Source organism: Rhagoletis zephyria, unplaced genomic scaffold (genome assembly GCF_001687245.7).
Source record: "Rhagoletis zephyria isolate East Lansing unplaced genomic scaffold, Rhagoletis_zephyria_1.1 Rzeph_scaffold_00613, whole genome shotgun sequence".
NCBI lineage: Eukaryota > Metazoa > Arthropoda > Insecta > Diptera > Tephritidae > Rhagoletis > Rhagoletis zephyria.
Window position 1 is genome coordinate 99960 of NW_016157697.1, and position 21871 is coordinate 121830.

General features: G+C 34.4%; 3 protein-coding genes across 7 annotated transcripts in view; 2 read left to right on the forward strand and 1 right to left on the reverse strand.

Moving 5' to 3' along the window:
- Positions 1-770: 770 nt before the first annotated feature.
- Positions 771-6347, forward strand: LOC108360711 (sphingomyelin phosphodiesterase 4). 3 transcript variants are annotated; one of them, XR_001847171.1, is made up of 12 exons: positions 1105-1131; positions 1231-1530; positions 1699-2241; positions 2306-2574; positions 2634-2844; positions 3005-3108; positions 3164-3470; positions 3538-3654; positions 4429-4551; positions 4620-4728; positions 4874-5165; positions 6185-6347. XR_001847171.1 is itself a non-coding variant. In XM_017613122.1 (11 exons), exons 2-11 carry the CDS (start codon positions 1240-1242, stop codon positions 5065-5067), a joined length of 2268 nt encoding a protein of 755 aa, XP_017468611.1. In that variant the 5' UTR covers positions 771-1144; positions 1231-1239; the 3' UTR covers positions 5068-5599. The 3 variants fall into 3 exon arrangements, 2 of the variants coding, with proteins under 2 accessions (XP_017468611.1, XP_017468610.1); XM_017613122.1 differs by lacking the exon at positions 6185-6347 and having other exon boundaries at positions 771-1144; positions 4874-5599; XM_017613121.1 differs by lacking the exon at positions 6185-6347 and having other exon boundaries at positions 4874-5599.
- The window catches only part of sad (Cytochrome P450 family protein sad), a 34284-nt gene continuing 18504 nt past the window's right edge, over positions 6092-21871 (reverse strand). Inside the window, exons 2-7 of the mRNA XM_017613123.1 lie at positions 11721-11930; positions 11339-11544; positions 10877-11265; positions 7085-7300; positions 6383-6598; positions 6092-6305 (exon numbers count right to left, since the gene is read on the reverse strand). Of these exons, the coding sequence (XP_017468612.1) occupies positions 6186-6305; positions 6383-6598; positions 7085-7300; positions 10877-11265; positions 11339-11544; positions 11721-11930 (1357 nt within the window). The 3' untranslated portion in view covers positions 6092-6185. The remainder of the gene's footprint in view (positions 6306-6382; positions 6599-7084; positions 7301-10876; positions 11266-11338; positions 11545-11720; positions 11931-21871) is intronic.
- LOC108360710 (probable multidrug resistance-associated protein lethal(2)03659) overlaps positions 7181-21871 on the forward strand; it is an 87231-nt gene continuing 72540 nt past the window's right edge. For 2 of the 3 annotated variants that reach the window (XM_017613114.1, XM_017613116.1), the window contains exon 1: positions 7182-7262. The gene's annotated coding sequence lies outside the window, so the exon portion shown is untranslated. Of the gene's footprint in view, positions 7263-21871 lie in introns of all 3 variants that reach the window. The other variant, XM_017613115.1, reaches the window with a different exon arrangement.

The following is a 21871-nucleotide window of genomic DNA, read 5'->3' on the forward strand; positions in this document are numbered from 1 at the left end:
AAGCTGAAATTAGTCGAGAACGCAGAACGTGTACTTAAACGCAGTCTGTATACGCAGAATTTTGTTGATTACTGGAGCCCTCAGTGTTGCTTACTACACTGTTGCCACTCATCAATGCCTTTTCATAAACTTACCATTTCAACTACAATTTTTTGTGCTATAATAGATTTTAGCTAAATATAAACTACTTAGTTTTCAACAAAAACCTTATTCAATAGTAAATTTCAAATATTTTAAACATATTTTGAGTAGGAACTTATATCTTTTTTACCATCTGTAAAACTGACGAAGTGGCAACCGTCTAAAGAAGGAGAAATCAGCTGACACGGAAAAATCTAAATTCCGCAGATTTCTGCGCTACGGGCTACAACTACAGAAAAATTCTGCGGTGTTAAGTTTTCATTTACATGGCGCTTTGGTAAGACAGATCGTGTCAGCTGACTCGGGTTTACGTACCGGTAGGTTTACGTTCTTGACTAATTTCAGCTTAAATGGATTCCAATATAGAATTGTCAGTGGCAAAAATACATCGACGAAATGTACATCGATATTTTTTGATACATCGGTGGCATATATCGACGCATCGATTTGCACATGATTTTTCCGATTTCCGTCATTTCAATGTTTTGGTCAAACTCAATGCTCTTGTTGAAAAATTGAAATAGCGTTTCGATTATTTATACATTGAATAGACAATTGTCGATGCTTCGAAGCAGAACCGATATTTTCGATGCATCGATGTATTTCCAACATTTCTATTCCGTGGCCATTCTCTAATCTCAAAAAGTAATAGATTTTAAAGATTTCGCAGATCTTGAACGGGAACTACGTATTTAATGCATAATTAAATGCTCCTAAACTCTTGGCAGCAATTTACATATTTGAAATTTCTGTTTCCCTAATTATTTCGCAGAAAAATTTCAATTGTTAAGAAACACGCACAATTGCATTTTCGGGGAGTCTGGCAATTCAATCGTAAGTGCAGCCGGGTGCCGGCAGAAGCGCTAGCAGTGACAAAACTTACCGAACTTTTAGTAGTAAACAAACCGGATAGAAAGCAAATTTTTTAATTCTGGACAATTTGCAATAGGCTAGCTTACAAAAATGGCCTTTTATAATGAAAATCTAGGCGTAAGTAACATAAGTTCGGATTTTGTACATAAATATGTAAAGGAGGCTCCGCATTAACCTCAAATTTCTGTACGCCTCCGGACTATTTTTCCCTTCCAGAATCGTATAATGGAGTTGTTTAACTATCCAATACCGGATCGCTGTTTGGAACTAACACAATTGTTTGAGCGATGCAGCCTGCGTGAGTTACAGGACATATTCCCGACAATTGTACAGTCAGTGTTTGGCATAGGTAGTGGTGGTCTTGGCTGGGGTCTGCGTGCGACCACAAAAGAGAATTCACAAATGTGTTTCGACATACTGCATGATTTTTTTTCGCCGATGGGATCTATGTTACGGTTATGTTATCGACTGCTAAACGATGCTATTAAGTTTGAATTCAGTCTGGATTTACTGCCGGTGAGTGGTCAATATGTTGAGCTAGGTATTTATGGTTATTGATTTTCAAAACTTTTGGGGGAATAGTACGTGCGTGTTGTAGAAAGCTTTATTGGAGTGCCTTGAAAGTTTTTTATTCGGCGCACGCACATATAATAAAGTCAAGTTTATAGTTTATTTCACTTACAGCACAAAGTCAGCGAGATGATACAGTCTGGTCAGTATTCGCTTTTCTACGCCGACCTTGTGAACATTGATCCTTTTCGACGCCAAGTGACATCGCTTCTCCTGAACGCTTTCGATTATTATATGCTTCATTTTGTTATACATGCCACATTTCCACTGCATAAAATGTATCCAGCGGCATTGCAAGTGCACAATGAACGCATGAAAACTGTGTACTTCTTTTTAACAGCAGAATACCTTGGCACTTTTTTGCCGGACAACCCAGATGCGATCGTTTATCCGACCAATATTTGTACGTCGGTAAAGGCACCTCAACCGCTGCAACCAGTACAACCGCTGCAGCCGCAACGTTCGCCAAAATATTTGAAAATACCAACAAATACTAGTTTGTTTCAGACAGACGCCCCATCAACGTCTGCGGCAGCTGCAGCGGCTGTACAGGCCGCACGGAGCTGTGAGTCGCCGCGAACGCATTGCTGGCGTACCGAATCAGTGCTACACTTCTTCGTCGATACATGGCTGCGCTACGACATCGATGAGGCGAGGGTAAGTTAAACTTCGTACAAATAATAATGATCTTTTTAAAATATATTTCTTCTGTAACACTAAGGACCTACCAAGCAGCGAGTTTATACGCGTTGTGCGCATACTTGTCAAGCAAGTGCACACATTCGCTAATTCGATGCACATGGATCATACTCCGATGGCGATACTTCGCAAGCTGGCTCATCCAATGATGAAAACTCGCATATATCCTTTCTTAAAAAGCATTATAGGTCGCTGGCCGCTAGACAGTTCATTGTCAGTGGTTCTAGAATTATGGCTGAGCTATATTCAACCTTGGCGTTATATGTTCGATTTACAAAATACAAACCTCTAGTAAGTAATTGCGATGGGAATTTTCTAATTAATTTATTTAATGTTGTTAATCATTTCAGTGGTGGTGGCAATTTTAACGCAGTGCCTAGTGCTAGTGGTATGATGCCTAGCTCCACTGGAAGTGAAACGTCCGTGAGTCAACGTTTCAGTACATTTATAGCCGAGAATTTGGTAATATACACGCAGGTCTTTGTATATATATTACCACGCTTTGAGCGACTAGATTTCACATCGTTCAGAAATGTTATTATGCTGCACAGATTGGTAAAGGTAAGTAGAAAAACTTAAATAATTAGAAGATATGTAGGTATCTCAAGGAAGAACATGGATAATCAAGTAAGGTAGATTCGCCGAGCTTAAAAAATGTGGGATATGTATATAACATGCTAATTTTATATCAATAAAACAGCTTAAACATTTCACTTTATAGGTTTTTAACCAGCCTAATCTGCCAACAATGTTATGCCAAGCAGAGCAAGCTTACATTTGCCAACTTGGTATTGACTCGCCCAGAAAACATTCAGTTTACTCCAGGTAACAATTATATTACACATCTATAGCTGATTTATAAGCAATTTTACGTTAATAGGCACGGCAAAAGTGAATGGGATGGTATGTTTCATGAAGAAAGCTATACGCCACTTTTTGGTTCAGCTGTGAAATGTGAAATCGAACAAGTAATCAAAACAGTTTGCATATCACGTTTATATGTGCTACAGGAAATCGATAGCATACGACATGATATTGTGAAACAACGTAAGTCGCATGGCTTTTTGCGTAAAATGTTTGCCAGCCTCTTTGAGGACGTCTCACCGGCGGAATTGAAATTACAAGAGATTGGTAAAATACCAGATATACTCGATTTAGCTGTGCGTTCATTAGCCAATATGTTTGATGTAAGTTTATTTTAGTTGAGGTTCAGTTTGATGTGTTGAGTTAACAGGAAAATCTTCTGAATTATAGGTACGTTTGCCGGAAATAACAATGGAACAAGTACACGATCGCAGCAGTCCGCCACTAAATTTTTCTGCATATGATAGTAGTGATTATTTGGATATTGCAAAAGTAACACCAATGCAGGTGAGTGCTCAATATAAAAAAAATTTCGAAATTAATATTTGGGTACCAAGTAAAAAAATAAAAATACAAAATCCTTTAAAAGCAAAATTGACTGCGATCGGATGGTTTACATATTTAACCGACCTCAAAAAAGGGAGAAGGTTTTTTTTTTTGTATATAATAAAGAAAATGTGGTGCCTCAGAGGTGGCCCACACTAATTCGGTTTAGATCCGATGATTGGATCATGAAGAAATTGACGGCAATCTTAGATTTTTAGAGGAGAATTCAAGGTGGTTTGGTTTTTTGCTTAAAAATTACGTGTATCATAAATAAATCCATTGAATACGAATCGCATTTAGATACATACAACCGACTTTCTTAAAGCATGTGCTCTTAACCGCACTGTGTAAAAGATATGCTTCATCAAACATTTTTGCGTTTCCGTGACAGTCTGGTCACCAGAACGACTCAGATTTATGTCTCCCTTACCAGCATTAAACAAAAACTCTTTGGGAAATTTGTTTGCTGTTATAACAACAACATTAAAAATTTTTGCTCGGGAACGCCTTCAGTGGACAGCAATAGTCACTTAATTCAGCGGATAAGGTAAAGCTATTCTGCCAAATTTGCAACAAAGTTATGCACACAATTTTTGAAGAAAGAAATGCGAAGCTGACTATAGTTCTCTGGGAAATCTTACAACAACAATGTGACATTCTCTTCGCCCCATTATCTCCTTTCAGTATTTTATAGATTTTATGTTGTCCCAACGCAATTTTGTTTTTCTTTTACAGATGCAAAGTAATATAGCGAATTTATCAGCGACAATCGATCCCGCCACATTACCTATACAGGATTATGAAGTGAAATTTTTAGTACGTTTTTTGCACAAAATTTCTTGTCGCTTAAATGAAATGGTAAGTAAAATATAAGCAAGTCTAAAACGGTTAAAACTTCTTCATAATTTCTTCTTCTTTTCATATAGTTTGGTGAAGAAATCGAAACTTTGTGGTGTCGTCCAGATTTTGTGGGTAAATTAGCACGTCAATTACTCTACCCGCCCATGACGCAGCAATGGTTTGACAAATCAAGAGGTACACTACATTTAGTTTTAAATATGAAGCATAAATATTTTTTTTTTAATATTAAATACAATACATTAAACAACTAAAACTACACATATAAATATATATACTATATATTAAAATTATTCACTTAATAACACTTATACAATTTAAGGTGTCAGTGAATTGTGTGAGGAACGTCTACCCGCCCGTATCTGCTTGCGTCCGTTGGCTTCTTACAAAGTTCTGGGACTTATCATATTGTCCATGCTTCTCGGCTACTCACTGTGGCATGCGCCTATTTACGGACTACTCATTTTTATACTAATATTTCTTTTATATATAACTTTACTAGCTTTATGTGTGTAATTTGTATATTATGTAGCTATATATAATTTTATTATTGTCCTTATTCTCCTTTATATTTGAAAAATTTATTAACACTTTGTGTGTGTTTAAAATCTAAAGTGAGTGCAAAGAATATTATATCGTCGTTTAAAGTACGAAACCGCGTATCGTCATTCTGCAAAACCACGTAACTGACATTTGCTGCAAAAATTGGATTTGCTCACACAAGCTCTTGGCTCAATCCTTATGCACTCGTCCTAAAATATACTTGCCATTAATGCGATTAATTTAAAAAAAAAGATAATCATTTTGAAATATGAGGGTTTTTACTATCTAGAAAATAATTTATACAACCTCACATACGCGGTTTCGCATTATCGTGATACGCTGTTTTTGCATTTTGTTGATACGCAGTTTTGTACTTTAAACGACGATGTACAGTATTGGTCATATCTATTGCACCACCCCCGCTTTTCAAAGGGATATTGCTTGCCACATATGTTTAATAATTTATTTTTTAAATTTTCAACTAAAATACAGTTTATTCTCCAAACAAAAAAAAACAAGTTTAAAATTTTGTAGAAGACAACAAAAATAAACAATTTTTCACCCAAATTTCATACTTTTTTCTCAGAAGTGTTAGAATTTTTTCGAGTACACGGTTTTATGGCCCCTTCAATTTTAGTCTGATAATGTGCAAGTTTCAACTGGCTAGAAATTACCGTTGATTTTTTTAGAACTTTTTTTGTCGCATTTGCTTCCATATAACGAACAAGCACAATTTATTTTTATATGGAAGAAACACTGAGCACTTTCTGCAAAAAAAAAATCTAAAGAATCAACGGTAATTTTTAGCCACTTGAACCTTGCACATTATTAGAGTAAAATTGAATGGGTTATAAAAATGTGTACTCAAAAAAATTCTAACTCTTCTGAGAAAAAAGTTCGAAATTTGGGTGAAAATGTGTAAAATTTTTTTGTAGTCTTCTACAAAGTTTTAAACTTGGGTTTTATTAGAGAATGATTAAATAAACATGAGCGGCAAACAATATCACTTTGAAAGGGGGGGTGCCATTGTATTGACCGATACTGTATATGTTAGTATATATATTTGTTTGTATTATGTATACTATCTAAGGCTATGCGATGTCACGAAGTTTTATTGCCAATCTTAATGGCTGCGCGGGCACTGTTACCAGTCGTAGTTTACAGTCAATTGGTGTGGCGTTATTGCATTGCAGCTGAAAGTTGCTTATAACCTGAAAAAAAAAAAATACCGAAATGATGTGAAATTTGGTCATAGAGAATTTATAAAAAAGCATTCAAATTGACTTACCGCTGCCAGCAGGCAATGCATTTGCTTCATGGCCATTCTGCGTCCAATGCAAGAACGATTGCCAATGGCAAACGGTAGTGAGCCATGCGCTTGCAGCACCTCCTGTAATTCACCAGTTTCTTCGTTGCGTTGCCAACGTTCGGGCTTCGCTACCTCTGGATCTGGGAAATGTTCCGGCTTACGGCCAGCAGTGTATAAGGAAAGCAGCACTAAGCTCTGCAGTTAAGGAGATATAAGTGTACTATAATTAAGGAGTTCAAGGCACTTGAGAGATATATATACTTAAATAAATCTGAGAGAATATTGGACGAAAGTAAAACTATTTTGGCTGTTTAATTTACGAAAATAATCTAGTGGAAGGGAAAAAACCTTACAAACGAATTAAGTTAGAAGGTAATAATTTTATAGTAAATTTCAAAAAAGCAAGCTAATTGACTGAATATGCATTTTTTTTCATTACAGTATAACAGAAAAAATTAATTTATTTTAATGTTACAGCAGTCCTAAAAACGCATTAAAAGCTTAGCATGCAAGGCTCACCAAAGTAAATTTAAAACTTTCACTACTGCAACTATATACCTACATATTGGAGCAAGAACTATTAACCATTAAACATTCAACTAACATCTCTTCACATGCAGGTATCTAAATACTATTATTTATTTATTTTTTTTTGAATTTCTAATTATTTACTTTACATACATTTTTCTCGATTTGATAGCCGCCAATATTCGCTTCACACGCCATATAGCGTCCAATAAATGGTGCTATCGGATACAAGCGCATTGTCTCCTTAATGAGACCATGTACCAACATATTGCCGCGCCCATCATTGGTAGCCATTTCTTTGGCTAAGCGCTCTTGCATTTCCTGATTCTGGGTAAGTAGATAAAATGCCCATTCAGTAGTGTACGCCGTCTGTGGGAAGAATATTTATTTTTTAAATACATATTTGATAGCAAGAATGTGTGTAGAAAAAATATTCTATTTTTTTTTTTTCTAAATAAGAAACCTCTGTTATATTATGAATCTAGAAAATGAATAATGATTCCTATGTGCGTATGTGTGCATATAACAATGCGAGCAGATAACCAACCAATCGAGTTAAGGGCACATACATTTTAATTTTTTAATTTTGTAAAAAGCTGCAGACTTCGAAAAAATTTTAAACTTTGATTAGTAATATTTTCGCGTAGAAAATTCCTTTCCGGGGTTGTAAAGGTAAAATGTAAACATTTACATAAGTCAGAAGTGGAATGAAAACTATAAATACCCTCCTATAAACACGCCAGAAGGCATTTTTGCCAATCGGAATAAAATCCAAAACTTTAACTCGTATAGAATACGGATCTTCTCCAGGCTAATTATAAAATTGTATAAATATACCGTGACTGAAGCAATCGCTGAAGTGCTGATATGTTTTTTGATATTGATAATGTTTTCCAATATAACATTTTTTTGTTTGTTATTTTTTATAAAAATATTATTCATGTTTTAAACTATATGCAAATTTTAGAAAAAGTCAATAAATTTGCATCAAAATTTCGAACTCCTTTATCTGAATGTTTATAAAATTTTCGGGTATACAGTTTTATTTTAGTTTGTATAGAAAATTGCATTTTTGAAGCAGCTAAGAATTCGCTTTGATTAAAATTGTTTTTTTATCTACCGGTGTTTTGTAAAAAGGCCCTAACACATTTTCTTTTGAAAATCAGGTTTTACAAAGGCCGGTTGACTACTCACTAAAGGTCTAATAGAATTTGAAAACAACTTCTAAATCAATAAATTAGTTTCAGTGTGTATTTAGCCAAGGACTTTGAAGAAATTCCCAAGTTAAGAACTTAGTTTTTATGCAGTTTTGTAACTACTCTATAAAAAAAACAACAATTTTAAATAGGACCTTGCTATACTAAGGTACATAAAACTGCATACCTAAACAATTTTTAAAAATTAAAACTGGAAATTCCGCAATTTGGATGAAAGTTTTTTACAACTTTTCTATATAACACGAACAATATTTTTATAAAAAAATAAATTTTAACTTCAAAAGGTTAGGTTATGTTAGAGTGGCTGCCACCGCGCAGAGGATGGAGGCAAACGCAGGCTGGCTAGGCCCGTTTGGTCACCAATGACGGAGACCATTTGTTTCTTCCCCAAGCATAATAATTTAACCACCGAGTGCGCTTTATATGGCACAAAAATTGAGAATGTACGCTGAGTTCAGGTGGGCTAAGCAATCTAAAAATCGATTATTGAAGAAGTTGTTGTGCATTTTGGTAATGGCGGGATAGTGGCCGAGATGATGGGCTTCATGCATAAAAAGTAAGCTTATGGTCAGACTCAATTTTCGTACTGATGGAGTGAGCTCAAGATCAAGAACTTTTAATCCATGAGCCCCAATGTTCAATGCTCCCCACCTCGTCGCTGCAGCTGCGGAAAAAGTCATTGGTTGGGTATCCCAAACTATTTCCGTGCGTGCAGTTTGCGGTGATTACCCAAACTACTAGCCTGAGAGAAGAGCGGTCGAGTCGAGAGAGGGCTATGTTGTGGCCATATTTGCCAGGCACTAAGGCAGGTGGTTTCCAGAGCGCACCTGGTATTTACCTCCCCGATGAGTTCGGGTTTAGTTTGTGTTTGCAGGAGGTTAGAGATATGCCAACATAGAGGGATATATCCGTCCCTCTCCTCGCCAGCTCGTCGGATATGCAGTTGCATGGAATGTCCGTGTCCAGGAACATTTTGATGCCAGCAGGTTGAGAATCCTTCTGCATTATATGGCTACTTTGGAAGTTGTTACGTTAGATCTTAGAGTTTTAATAGCAGCTTTGCTCTCAGAATATATAGTTAAAGGCCGTTCTGTAGAGGCGGAAGTTATAAGCCACCGAACGGCCTCCATTATGACGTTAGGCTCTGCTTGAAATACGCTACCATAATCCGTTAAGCGGAAACTGAGGTTTAGTGCGAGTTAAGCGGAGTAAATCGACCCTGAGTTCAGGTCTATGGCACCTTCCCATTCGTTCCTCTGGGGTTCTTAGGGATAATTTTTCCCCTAAACAGATTAGAGGAGTGGTATAATCTAGTTTTCGTTGATTGTACAGTAGAGTTTCAAGGACATGCGTGACTGGGTCTGAGGTCTCCTCACGGCTGGATCGTATTTATGGAAGCACTTTAAAAACTTTGGGAACCGCGTTTCAGTCACTGCAACTTTTTTCAATTCTATACATTATGAATTTTGTAGCTCCCGACGAAATTTTCCGGCTAAATTTTTCGTAGAAAGCAGCAAAACTTTTTCATTAAGAAATGGTCTGAGAAGCTAGAATAATGTATTAAATGCAAGAAATTACCGTAACAGATTTTTTTAAAATTTTGCCGGTTGAAAACAATTTTGCAAAGAAAAAGTAAACGTAATAAAAAAGATGCCCCGACCTACCTAGGAAAAGGACGAAAGTCGCAAATTTAAGTCATCGGCAACGGAGAGAGGCTGATCGACTTTGCTGCGGAACGGAACTTGGTACCCTCGACCATGCACCAGCATCGAATAATCCACAAAGCCAGTGTTGGTGTTTCGCGACCAAATAAAGAAAAACCAAATTGTTCGCATTTGCGATAGACGGAAGATACACTTCAACCGTTCTTGACTTGCATTCCATTCGAAGGGCTAACATCGACTCGGATGACTACTTTTTGGTGGCTAACGTCGCCAAGGCATTTAAGAAAATAATAATAAAGAAAAGTGCGTTAGGAGCAGCGCGCCGAAAGTTCGATGCCTACAAGCTGCAGAAAAGTTGCAGCGAATTGAGCGCGGCCTCATCGAGCGATAACGGGAAGAGAGGAGGGAAGAAAGCCGTATTTTCAAGAGGAAGAAAATAATGGCAGCAAGATACGAGTACAAAGAGGTTGAGAAATTTCTTTCTGAATATATGGGTAAGGTTCAGGTGCTGACCGCTCCACTAAATTTATAGTCACCACAAAAAGACAGATCCCTCTGTTTTGGTCAGTTACCACGGCTTCCTTAGTATTACATTCAATTTTCAATACAAGGTTTTGTTTCGCAATTTCTACAAAAGAAATTAATAACAGGTACTGTAGCGCTTATGATCTTTATAATAAAAATCATAATTTAACGGTTAAAACTGGATTTTTAGTTTTCCGATCAATTTTAGGTCGTTATTTTTGGATTTTTATTTTTGCAATCGTACTATGACACTTATTTTAAAATTTAAATTTTTAGATCGTAAAAGATATCAATCGGTCATAGAAACACAGTCTCCATCATAGGGGTTAAAAACGATCGAAAAAAAATAAAAATCGCAAAGTAACGATCAAATTTGACCGAAAAATAAAAACCTAAATTTAAGGGTTATTCTTGATCGAAAATACAAATAAAAAAATAACGATTTTAGAATGATTTTAAAATAAAAAAATCTTGTTATTTAACGGTTATTTTCGGTCCCTGATAACTAAAAAAACAAAAAAAAAAAACAATATACTAACCGTATCGCCCGCTGCAATCACCAAATCCACAAATATACGCTTGATCATATCAAGCGGCATACCGGCCAATATAAGCTTCTGGAAGAGTGCATCGCCACCACAATCATGACACTCGGTGCCAACTTTTTCGCACAATCTATTCACCATAGGCGCTGGCAAATCGACAAATTGTTCGATTAAAATATTGCCTTGCTTCAGCACTGCCTCCACGCTCTCCTCAAAATCCCGCCAAATACGCATATTCAAACGCTTTGCCAACTGTGGTGGAAAAGTCATCAGTGCAGAGCTGGTATCGAATATTCTGTGTACTATGCGCGAAAACTGGTCCATCGTCGCAGCCATGCGCACATCTTCTGCAGCGGAAACGCCAAACATTATCGTACAAACAACTAAGCGGGTTAAATGAAATGCAACGGATTAAATGAAATGCTGGGAAATGCTATTTCCATTTCGTCAACCCACCATCGATGGCCCAGGTATAAAGCTGATGTTCCAGTTCCAGCAGTTCAATGTAGGCGCATTGTGCGGCAACTGCGCTAGCCTGCGTCTTCCACAAATTCACCAAGCGCATCGTGGACGACTCGATGTGCGCATCCATCCACTTCATGGTGCCGCCCAATAGAAAACGATTTAGTATGCGTCGATTGTGTAGCCACTCGGCGCCCTCCCTATGCGATTACCATGCAATGGATAAATCAAAGTGTCAATGAAATTCATAAAATATGTACACATACATACATATGTATGTATATATTAATGTATGTATGTATGTATGTATTTTAGCGGAAAGCAACAACTGTGCAAGATCTTGTTAGCCTTTCGGTTTTACTTGCTTGCAACTCACATGAAGAATAAACCGCGTTGGCAATTGTACTGCTTGTTGTATATGATCCAAGACTCTGGCAGCGGATGTCGTGGATATTGGCCCTCGTATTGAAACACTGCTCGCATTTGACTTGCTGATGAAACAAATACGGCATCCTGCACGCCGCCTAGGCGTTCGTAAAATATGGAACCAAGTTCTTTATGACGCCGATGAATGTATTTGTGTAATCTATAACGATAAGAACAAAAACAATTTATGTTAAATGCTACATATAACCCAGTAGATGAACAATGTAGTAGGCAGGTACGTTAGTAAGCCCGAGCTCGTTTTTTTATATAAAGTTTAATGAACCTACTATTTGAATTTTCTGCTGCAGCTTTGAAAAAAAAAAAAATGTTGTAAAAAGCACAAAGATTCAACTTTGAAAGCGAAGATTCAAATATTCATTAGCCTAAAAAAAGCAACTGCAACTGTAAGGAGTCAGATGAGTGGATTTCAAAGCAAAAAAGTGGAAACATCAGCCAAACTAAATTAGCATTCTAGCGCACCATTTTGAATTTTTAGAAAACTAAGTGAATATATGTTTGTATGTAGATACATATGTACATATATGTACATACATATGTATGTATTGCACTTGAGAAGAGTGAATATTTTTGGCAAAGGAAATTCAAACTGACACAGACAATTTGAATTGACCTTCATTAGCACCGGATCCAGATATTTTAAAGTCAAGTTCATTCAAGGAAAGAGCAAATTAAAATTCACAAAATCTTGAAAAGTGTATGCTGAAGGTTGAAACAACTTGCCGACAGCTTGAATGTGAACGGGAATCGAAGTTGTTGCCGAAGATTGAATGACATTGTGATGGATGCTAATATAGTGACTCACACTACTTCACAATATGTTTCAAGTAAAATCTTAATTTTTTTATTTTTTTTTTTATTAATAACTATATAAATCAAGGTTTGAAACAATTTTTAACCACTTGAAACTTACACTATCTAGTACCATAATTTTATAAGCTATAAAGCTGCATACTTAAATTAAAAATTCGAAGGTTACCACCTCTATTTATATACATATATATTTTTTTATAATTCAAAAGAGAAAAATTTCATATACCTGACCCAAGGTTTATTTTTCAATAGATGACTTTCCTCGTTTAGACATTTCCGTTTTAAAGCTATTTTAGTTCTCTTTCATTTTACACCAGACTTGTTTAATTAGGATAAGCGGTTTGTTTATTATTAGGATAGAACTATTATTTCGGCCTTAAAAAATATTTGGCCAAGTTTAACCGTTAAAAAAAAACACTGTTATTTTCGCTCCCTGTTGTTAATTACTTAAAACCAAGAAATTTTCTCAAATATATAGTGCTAATTTACCATAACTTAACGACACTCACATATTGACAATATTTGACTAATCTTAATTATTTGTTTATAAAAATATAGTTTATTCTTTAACCAAAACTGTATAAATCCATGTTTAAATTTTTGTGTAACATTTAAAAAAATCTACAAACCTTCGTAAAAATTTTGAGCTATATTTTTTTTTTTTTAACATTTTGAGCATGCAGTTTTATAGCCTATCAATTTTAGTACAATAAACAACAAGTTTAAAGTAGTTGCAACCGTTGATTTTTGGCAATTTTTTTATTAACGACGTCAGTCATTTTCTTCCATAAGAAGTATGTTTGACGATGTTTTTTTATATGGAAAAAATTCGTTTTGGAACTGGCTGCCGAGATAGATCGATCTTCCACTCAGCAGTCGATATTTACTTAGTACATGCATACATACATATTAGGAATGTTAATCTCGAGATCCCGTTATCCCGGGATCCCGGCCTTTTTTAGGTCCCAAAAATTCCGGGATGCTTGGCAAATAATACCGGAATTTTCGGGATTTGTAATTTGCACTGAATATTTTGTATATAAATGTCTAGCTCATACACAAAAATCAATATAAAGCGAAACCATGGTCCAAATATACTAGAATTGAGTTTTTAACTTTTCACTCTAACGTCGAAAATTCAAAAATGAAATTCAAAAGTGAAATGTGCTTAGAGAAGAAGTATGGGTATCAAATTAAAGAGGAAATTCTGTGGAATTCAATCAGATTCAATTTTTTGGTGCATAAGGACTTTTAAGATTTGAAAATGTCTTTTTAAAATTTTATGCCAGAAATTTCGCAATATTTGTTTTTGAAAAAATTAAATGTAAGGACGTATACTACCTGTATAAAATCCTCGAATTTCGTCCTCCTAACTTTATCAGCTTAAAAAAATACCTATTCGTCCTTGTGGATCCAAAAAATTTAATTTTTTTTAATTCTAAAGAAATTTCCTCTTTCATCTGGTACCCATATTTTTACTGCATTTTTTGAAATAATTGTTGGAATTAATCATATCTTTCCTGAAATTACGAAATCCTTTAAAATAAATCCTGACGTCAGAGAGGAAAAACAAAAACGCCACTTTAAATAAAAAAGTAGGTTTCAAACCCATTTATTTATTATTTATTTTATGGTAGGAGAGATAGAAGCAATTTTTTCGTATTAAGTTGTTGAAAAGTAACGAATATCTAAATCCCGGGATTGTGGTAACGAAATCCCGAAAATCCCGGGATCGTAAAAAGCCAAAGAATTAACATCCCTAATACATATAGTCCCTTCAAGGCCAATTATTTGATGGTATTCATGAGAAAGTTTACTTGTTACATACATTTACATGTTTACAATTTTACAAATTTATCCCACGTACACATGTACTGCATTTAACATAAATATGTATGCACATATTTTCAGGTACACTGAAACAGATATTCTAAAAATAGGGCGTTTTTGAAAAGTTTTCTGAGATAGGGCGTTTTCGAACTGGCTGCCGAGATATGTAGGTCGATCTTCTACTCAGGTATCGATATATGAGTAGTCCACTTGCAAAGTGCGCTATGTAAATTTTTTTCGATTTTTAATTTTTGGTGGTTAACGTACCAGTATTTAAAGTAGTTTCCTGTCCACTAACAATACAGTGCATATTCTGAAATAAATAAAATTGTAGTTTAAAAAACTAAAACCTCGCTCTTATATTTCCATTCGTACTGTCATAAAGTATGTAACTTAAGAATAGAAATCGCTGCATCTTTTAGGCGCATCAATATTACATAGTTACATCCCGAGCTAATAAAAGGGAGGTAAAAAATAGCATCAAATACCTAAAAACGAATTCCCTGAAAATTTGAGCCCTTATTATTAATATTACATATTAAGTGCTCGACCAAGGTATGCAAATATTTCCCGCCCTATAGCTCAGAGCCATTTTATGGTATAATCATGGCCAATTATGGGTTTCTTCAGAATTGAATGCTCTACAAAAGTGTCCATTGCGGCATAACTCTAACTCCCACCAGCGAGGTAATACGAGCAACAGAAAACATGTAAATGACAAACCTGTAGGCCATTAAATTTCCTACAAAAAAATGCTTATATCGATATTTCTTGAGATTTTGGGAAGAGAGATATTACTAAAAATCGAAAGAAATAGCTACACAAAACATTTAGCTGTTGGGTGGTACGGGGATCGTGTTTTCTTTTTTTACTTAACAATAATAAAAGCTTGTCTTAAAAAAAACTTTTTTTTTAATTACTTGTTTTTCTTTTATTTCTTTAATGTTTATTATTCTGTTTTTTATAAAAATGCAGCTCATTATTTAAAGAAAACAATGTAAGTCTAAATTATAATACTTAGAAAAATTTAAAAAAAATTCCAAAACAAACTTTTTATTAGGCATTTACAAAAAAATCATAAGTATGTAGTTTTATAGCCCATTAAATTCGCGTATTTTCTTCCATAATATGTATGTTCGACAATTTCTTTGTGTGGAAGAAATTTTCGTCTTGAAACTTGCTCTTTATTAAGCTAGAATTTAATGGGCTATAAAACTGCATAATTATAATTTTTCCAAAAAATCTTACTAAACAGTTTGTTGCTCAACATTTTTATGAAATTTTCATTTTTTACAAAGTTTGAAATTTAGACTTATACTCTGTTTTTGTTAGCTAATGGGCTGCACTTTTATAAAAACAAACAAAAGCCAAATATCCATAACTGGTCAAAAGTGGTGTGCCCAAATTTTTTCACATTACTATGTAAGTAAGTATGTACGTACATACAGTGAGGGTCAGTCAAAATCGTACAGTACTTTTTTCCATATTTTGAAAATACGTTGTTTTATTTAAATTTTAATAATTTTTAATAAAAATATAGTTCATACTACAAGAAAATCCATAAAACTCAAAGTTTCTAACTTTGTAATAATTATAAAAAAAAATCGTCAAATTTTTATCAAAACGTCGCACTTTTTAATCAGAATTTTAAGTTTGAAGTCGCTACAAAATACCACTGCGCATTTTCTTTCATATAACGCATGAACAATGAAAAATGCGCAGCACTGTCAACAAAAATAAAATTGGCAAAAATCAACGGTATTTTGTAGTGACTTCTAAGTTACACTTTATTATAAACCCTGTTATTGAAAGGGCTATAAAAAATTCTAAAAATTCTGAATAAAAAGTTATTTTTTTATGTAGTATGAACTATATTTTTAATAAAAATTAATAAAATTTAACGAAAATGTTTTCAAAATAAGAAAAAAAAAATTTGCTGTACGATTTTGACTGACACTAACTGTATGTGTATATGTGAAAGTCGAACGGACTATTTTCCTTTCTACTGTCATGGTCAGATTAAGGTGTCACAACCCGCACCGCGGAGCAGCTTAAGGCCCGTGACGAACGGAATGCTTCGGATACCAGGCAACCCCCAGAGCTACTCAGTTTTAACTGATTACAGCGTATCTCCGCTCGGGCAGACTACCTTCTTTTACAGCACTCGTGTAACCAATTATAATTACAAGACGGAGAGCGCTACTCAAAAAGCCATACACAAGCAACTTCGCTACCGCATCACCGAACGTCAGAAAAAGCACATAGCATGGCCACATGGCAGGTGCAGCTGCGCCCAAGTACATTTTCATGTAATCTTTTTTTTGCTGTGATAACAAAAGATGTGAAGATCATTGCAATATTTGCAATAACGACACAATTCAAAATTCAAAATTCAAAAATAAAATCCATGTCTAACCTTTAGTACTTACTTTAGCAATCCTTACTGCTTACTTTAGTAAGGATTGCAAATGGATTAGACAAGAGCCACTTAACAGCAGTAAAAATTTTTTGAATTTTGTATTGTGTCGTTATTGCAGAGGACAATCGTTATGTATAGACGAATAAAATGAAGAAGCATCCGGCATCTCCAGGCACCAAAGGAAATGTACCCAACGCATATTGGCAAGATTGTACCTACAACTGAAGCGGAATAAACCATATTAGGGGGTGTTCGATTAAATGACCTAAATATACACAGGAGCCGGACAGACAATTGCTTCAGTTCGAATTATCCTATAAAGATCTTAGCTTTCTAGAGTTTAACCCAGGCATACTTTCGCACAATTGGCGAGTAGTAAATACGGACAAAACGGATCGAACAACAATGCAGGCCCTCTAGTCAACTTAGCGGCAGAGTCACGTGTTGTAGATCTACCGAGCCGCCATGTGATAAACGGTTTTTTGTATGATTACACATCTATTATCGCGCACATGTGTGACAGAAGCATTGCGTCACACGATTTGTTAATCTCAATACAACTTCTTAACCGGCACGGGCTATCGATATGCTACAGCAATTAAATGTAAAGAATAAAGAGTTATTTAGGTAAAATTTTGCCGGCAAAAAAAAACATCCCATGTACCATTCTGACACCCATGCCATACAAATTTCCTCCTTAGCGTCTGTATGTACAAAAGGAATCTACATACTTTTAACGCATATCTACCTTTGCACATACCTATTTAGCGTCACCTTAATACGCGAATGCTCTATCTCACATCGTCGCTGAAATGCTATAAAGTCGTAACTAGCTAAAATTATTAATTGCATAAAACGATGTGCGGGCTAATAATTCGACGAAATGCATCATAATTAATCAAAAAGTGAATTTTAGATTTTTGGTTACATAGTACTTTTTGTGAAAAAAGTTAAAGCTGTAACCGAAAAAAAAAACATTTAAATGAAACTTATTTATTGACATTGTTGATGTATCTAAAAATAATCAGCTTTGAACTTATGGTAAGTGGGCTTCACGATACAAATTCGGTTGATCGTCATTTTAAACCAATGTAGAAAATGTGTCGCTGCTGAGTAAATTCCAACATAAAAAGTTCCTCATACAAACATGCTATGTACATTAGGGTGGTCCAAAAACAGTAAAGTCGGAATTGTAATGCGCTCATCCCCTAGGATTGTTCTATATCGAAAAAAAGTATACCCAAAATTTATTTTTAAATAAAAAAATATTTAGTGTCGCTCAAAGCGCTCAAAGTTTTCCATGTATTTTTATATGGGAAAAAAACAATTTTTCGTAGAAATGGTATATAATTCTTTAAAATCAATATTTTTCGATCGGAAAACTCTGGTTCTCTTCGGGAGACTTTCAATAATAATGCCCAATAGTTTATTCAACCATTTTTTAATAACGGAATTTTATTGGGGTTTGTGTGGAATTTTGGCGGACCTATAAATTATAGTTGCGATGAAAAAATTGTTAAATAAATAATAGGGTATTATTATTGGAAATCCTCTGCAGATAAACGGAGTTTTCCGATAGAAAAATATGGATTTTCAAGAATTATATACCATTTCTACGAAAAGTTGTTTTTTCCCCATATAAAATACATGGAAAACTTTGGGCGCTTTGAGCGATCTCTAATTATTTTTTGATTTCAAAATAAAAAATAGGAGTATATTTTTTCGATATAGAACCATCCTAGGGGGCGAGAGCATAAAAATTCCGACTACTTTATCACATGCATTTTTATGGACCACCCTAATGTACATATGCATGTATGTACATACATTGGGGTTATGCATTTCTATGAATTTGTTAAAGCCATGTGATGGTCCTTGGCATATAATAATAACTAGTAAACCCGCATAATTGAACTTAACTATTTACAAAGATGAAACCATATCAAAAAACTTCCTAAAATATTTCTAAGGATTCATCTAAACCATTTCTGAGTGATGAGAAATTGAAATCACTGTACCGCTAAAGAGGTTCTAGCTTCAAAAAAAAAAAAAAAACTTATTGCACTTCTATGTAAAATCCCAGTTCTTTAATTTGATTTATCAAATTCGAAATAGCGGCGCTGATCTGATTAAAAATATTATTCAAACTAAAATCTTTTTAAGTTGAATTTGATTTTTTCAACACAATACAGTTCAAAAATTAATTATTTTCAAACCCATTTAGATTGATACCCTTTTTTGACAATGCATTTAACTTATTAAATAATTTGAATTAAAATTTTTAAACAGCTGGCAACCCTCTTCTGACACCCTAAAAAATTCTTAATGTTCAAACTAAAAATTTCTTAACGCTCGTTCGTTTGATACCAATATTTTAAAATTTAATGTATGTACATAACTTGTATATAATTAAACTAAGTTCGTCTTTCAAAACAGGCGGCAACCCTCTTACAAAAAAAATTTCGAACTTAAATATCTTTCGTCTGACATTGTTATACAATTTACAAGTAATGACGCATTAAGTTGAATTATATGTTTTAAATTCGTGGCAATCCTCCCAAAATAAAGGATTTTAAACCCATTTCCATTGATAACCATGTTTTAAGAATTCATTTAACTTATTAAATAATTTGAATTTAACCTTTTAAAGTAGTGGCAACCCGCAAACACATCAAATACATATATTCTAAATTGTCAAACTGCAGATTTCTTAAAATTCTTTCATGTGACGCCCATTTTAAAAGACTTCCAAAAATTTTTTTTATGTATGTTACCGCATGACTTTCAACTACGTCAACCGATTTCGATAGTGCATCGATTCTTTTTGCATCGAAAAGGTAGTGTTTCAGAGGTGGTCCCATACTAATTTGGTTTAGATCCGATCATTGGATCATGAAAAAATTAACGGTACTCCTAAATTTTTATATGAGAATTGAAGTCGGTTTTGTTTTTGCTTAAAAATTACTTGTTAATATTTCATATAACTTGGGTATAAAAAAATTTCATTCGATTTCTCAAAAAGGCGGCCACCCTCTTTAAAACATTTTCAAACTACTACCTTCTTAAAACTCTTTTTTTCTGACACCCATATGGTGACACATTATTCACTTACCTAATGGCTTAAATTGAAATTGAGTATTTGTTAAACATCTGGCAACCCTTAAGCGTTTTAAAGTAATATCTATTGTAACAATTGATTTAATATTTTAAATAATTTGAGCTTAATTACTTAACAGGTGGCAACTCTTTTCGAAAAAGTAAAACCTTACTGAACATCTGCAGCCCCAGTCCCTTCATTTTACGCCTGACTTTTGAAAACTCTGAGGGCATTGATTATTAAATAATTTGTGTTTAATTATTTAACAGGTGGCAACTCTTTTCGAAAAAGTAAAACCTAACGTAACTAAAAGTAAAAACTAAACGTAAATTTTGAGTTACATCTATATATTATTAAACATGCAATATATAGATAATAATAGATTAGCGCTTTCACAATATATTTGTGTTTGGCCGAGTATCTCCTCCGATTTGGGGCGTGCACCTTGATGTTGTCACACAAAGGGGAGGGACCTACATTTTTACGCCGACTCCGAACGGCGATTGTGTTTTTATGAGAAGCTTTTTTCATGGCAGAAATACACTCGCAGGTTTGCCATTGCCTGTCGAGGGGCGATCGCTATTGGAACAAAAACTATAGGGCCGTTCAGGATGTTGTGGAAATGGTCGCGGATTTGAGGTTGGAATTGCAGTTGCAAATCTTATGCTTGCTGCCATGGCAACCGTGTGCATTTTATTGTAGTGAATTTACAAATGCGACGAATATGCAAATGCAAGAGCATATGCAAAAGGTGCTGAACAACCCTTATTTATTTCCTTTTCTTTTGTTACTTAAAAAAACCACAGACGCACATATATGTATTTAGAAAATACATACACCCATATGTACATTAGACTGCATCAAAATTTTCTACTTTTTAATACGATTTTTCAGAATTTTTTCGAGTATGCAGTTTAACAGCCCATTAAATTGTAGCGTAATGTGCACCTTTTGAGTTGCTAAAAAATCGCGTTGATATTTGGTAATTTTTTTTTAACGCATTTTCTTCCATACAAAGTATATTCGAAATTTTTTTTACGGAAAAATGCGTAATATAGTAAAAAAAATTATCCAAAATCAACGCGATTTTTTAGCAACTTCAAACGTCCTCTGTATTATACTTTATTATTCTGAAAAATCTTATTAAAAAGTTGAAAATTTAGATGCAACTTTGCAAATTAAAAAATTATCATCAAAAAGATTTCTTCTTAGTCAACTTTTGGACACAAATTTAAATTTCTCGGTTGAAAATCCAAAAGTCCATAAAAGCAAAAACCAAAATTTTTTGTTGAAGCTAGCCACAAAGTATTAATTTTTTTCGTAAGTTCATTTTTCAGCGAAAATTTTTGGGGTTCAATTTAATGTTTATATATAAGGCACTATTTATCCCTTGCAGTCTAGTATATCAGTTTTCGAACCCATATTTTTATCTTATTCGTATCGAGAGATTTACGATTTTATTCATCCACACTCCCAAATCGTACACTGTGCCCCATCTGTCGCAGACGAAGAGCCCCAGTTGCTTCGAGAGGCTGGCGATACTTCGACATACCTACATAACTCCATTCTAAATATCGTGGCAAATTAAACTGTTTAGTCCAATTTGAATACGATGCCCTGACGACACTAACCACCGGTTCAAATGCACCCGCCGGATGTGACCTTTTACTCAGCCAGCTATTAGATGATAATGAAGACAATATACAGTTGATTCACTGATTTCTGCAGTTTTGTTAGCTGCTACTTCAAAAATACTTGTGGTCAACTGATTAAGTTATGGGCCATTCCATTGTGACTGGTGGGACATTTTACTCTAGAATGTGATCAATTGTGAATTTTAACTATGTCGTCAGAACTTATATAAGAGCGAAAGATATTTTTGAACATAGAACGACAACTAATGTATAAAATTGTTTTAACAAAA

Coding starts and splice junctions, on each gene's coding strand:
- LOC108360711 (XM_017613121.1), top strand. CDS start 1,105: ATGGCCTTTTATAATGAAAATCTAGGC. Junction 3,109..3,163: donor AAACATTCAGTTTACTCCAG/GTAACAATTATA, acceptor TTACGTTAATAG/GCACGGCAAAAGTGAATGGG. Junction 4,552..4,619: donor CTTGTCGCTTAAATGAAATG/GTAAGTAAAATA, acceptor CTTTTCATATAG/TTTGGTGAAGAAATCGAAAC.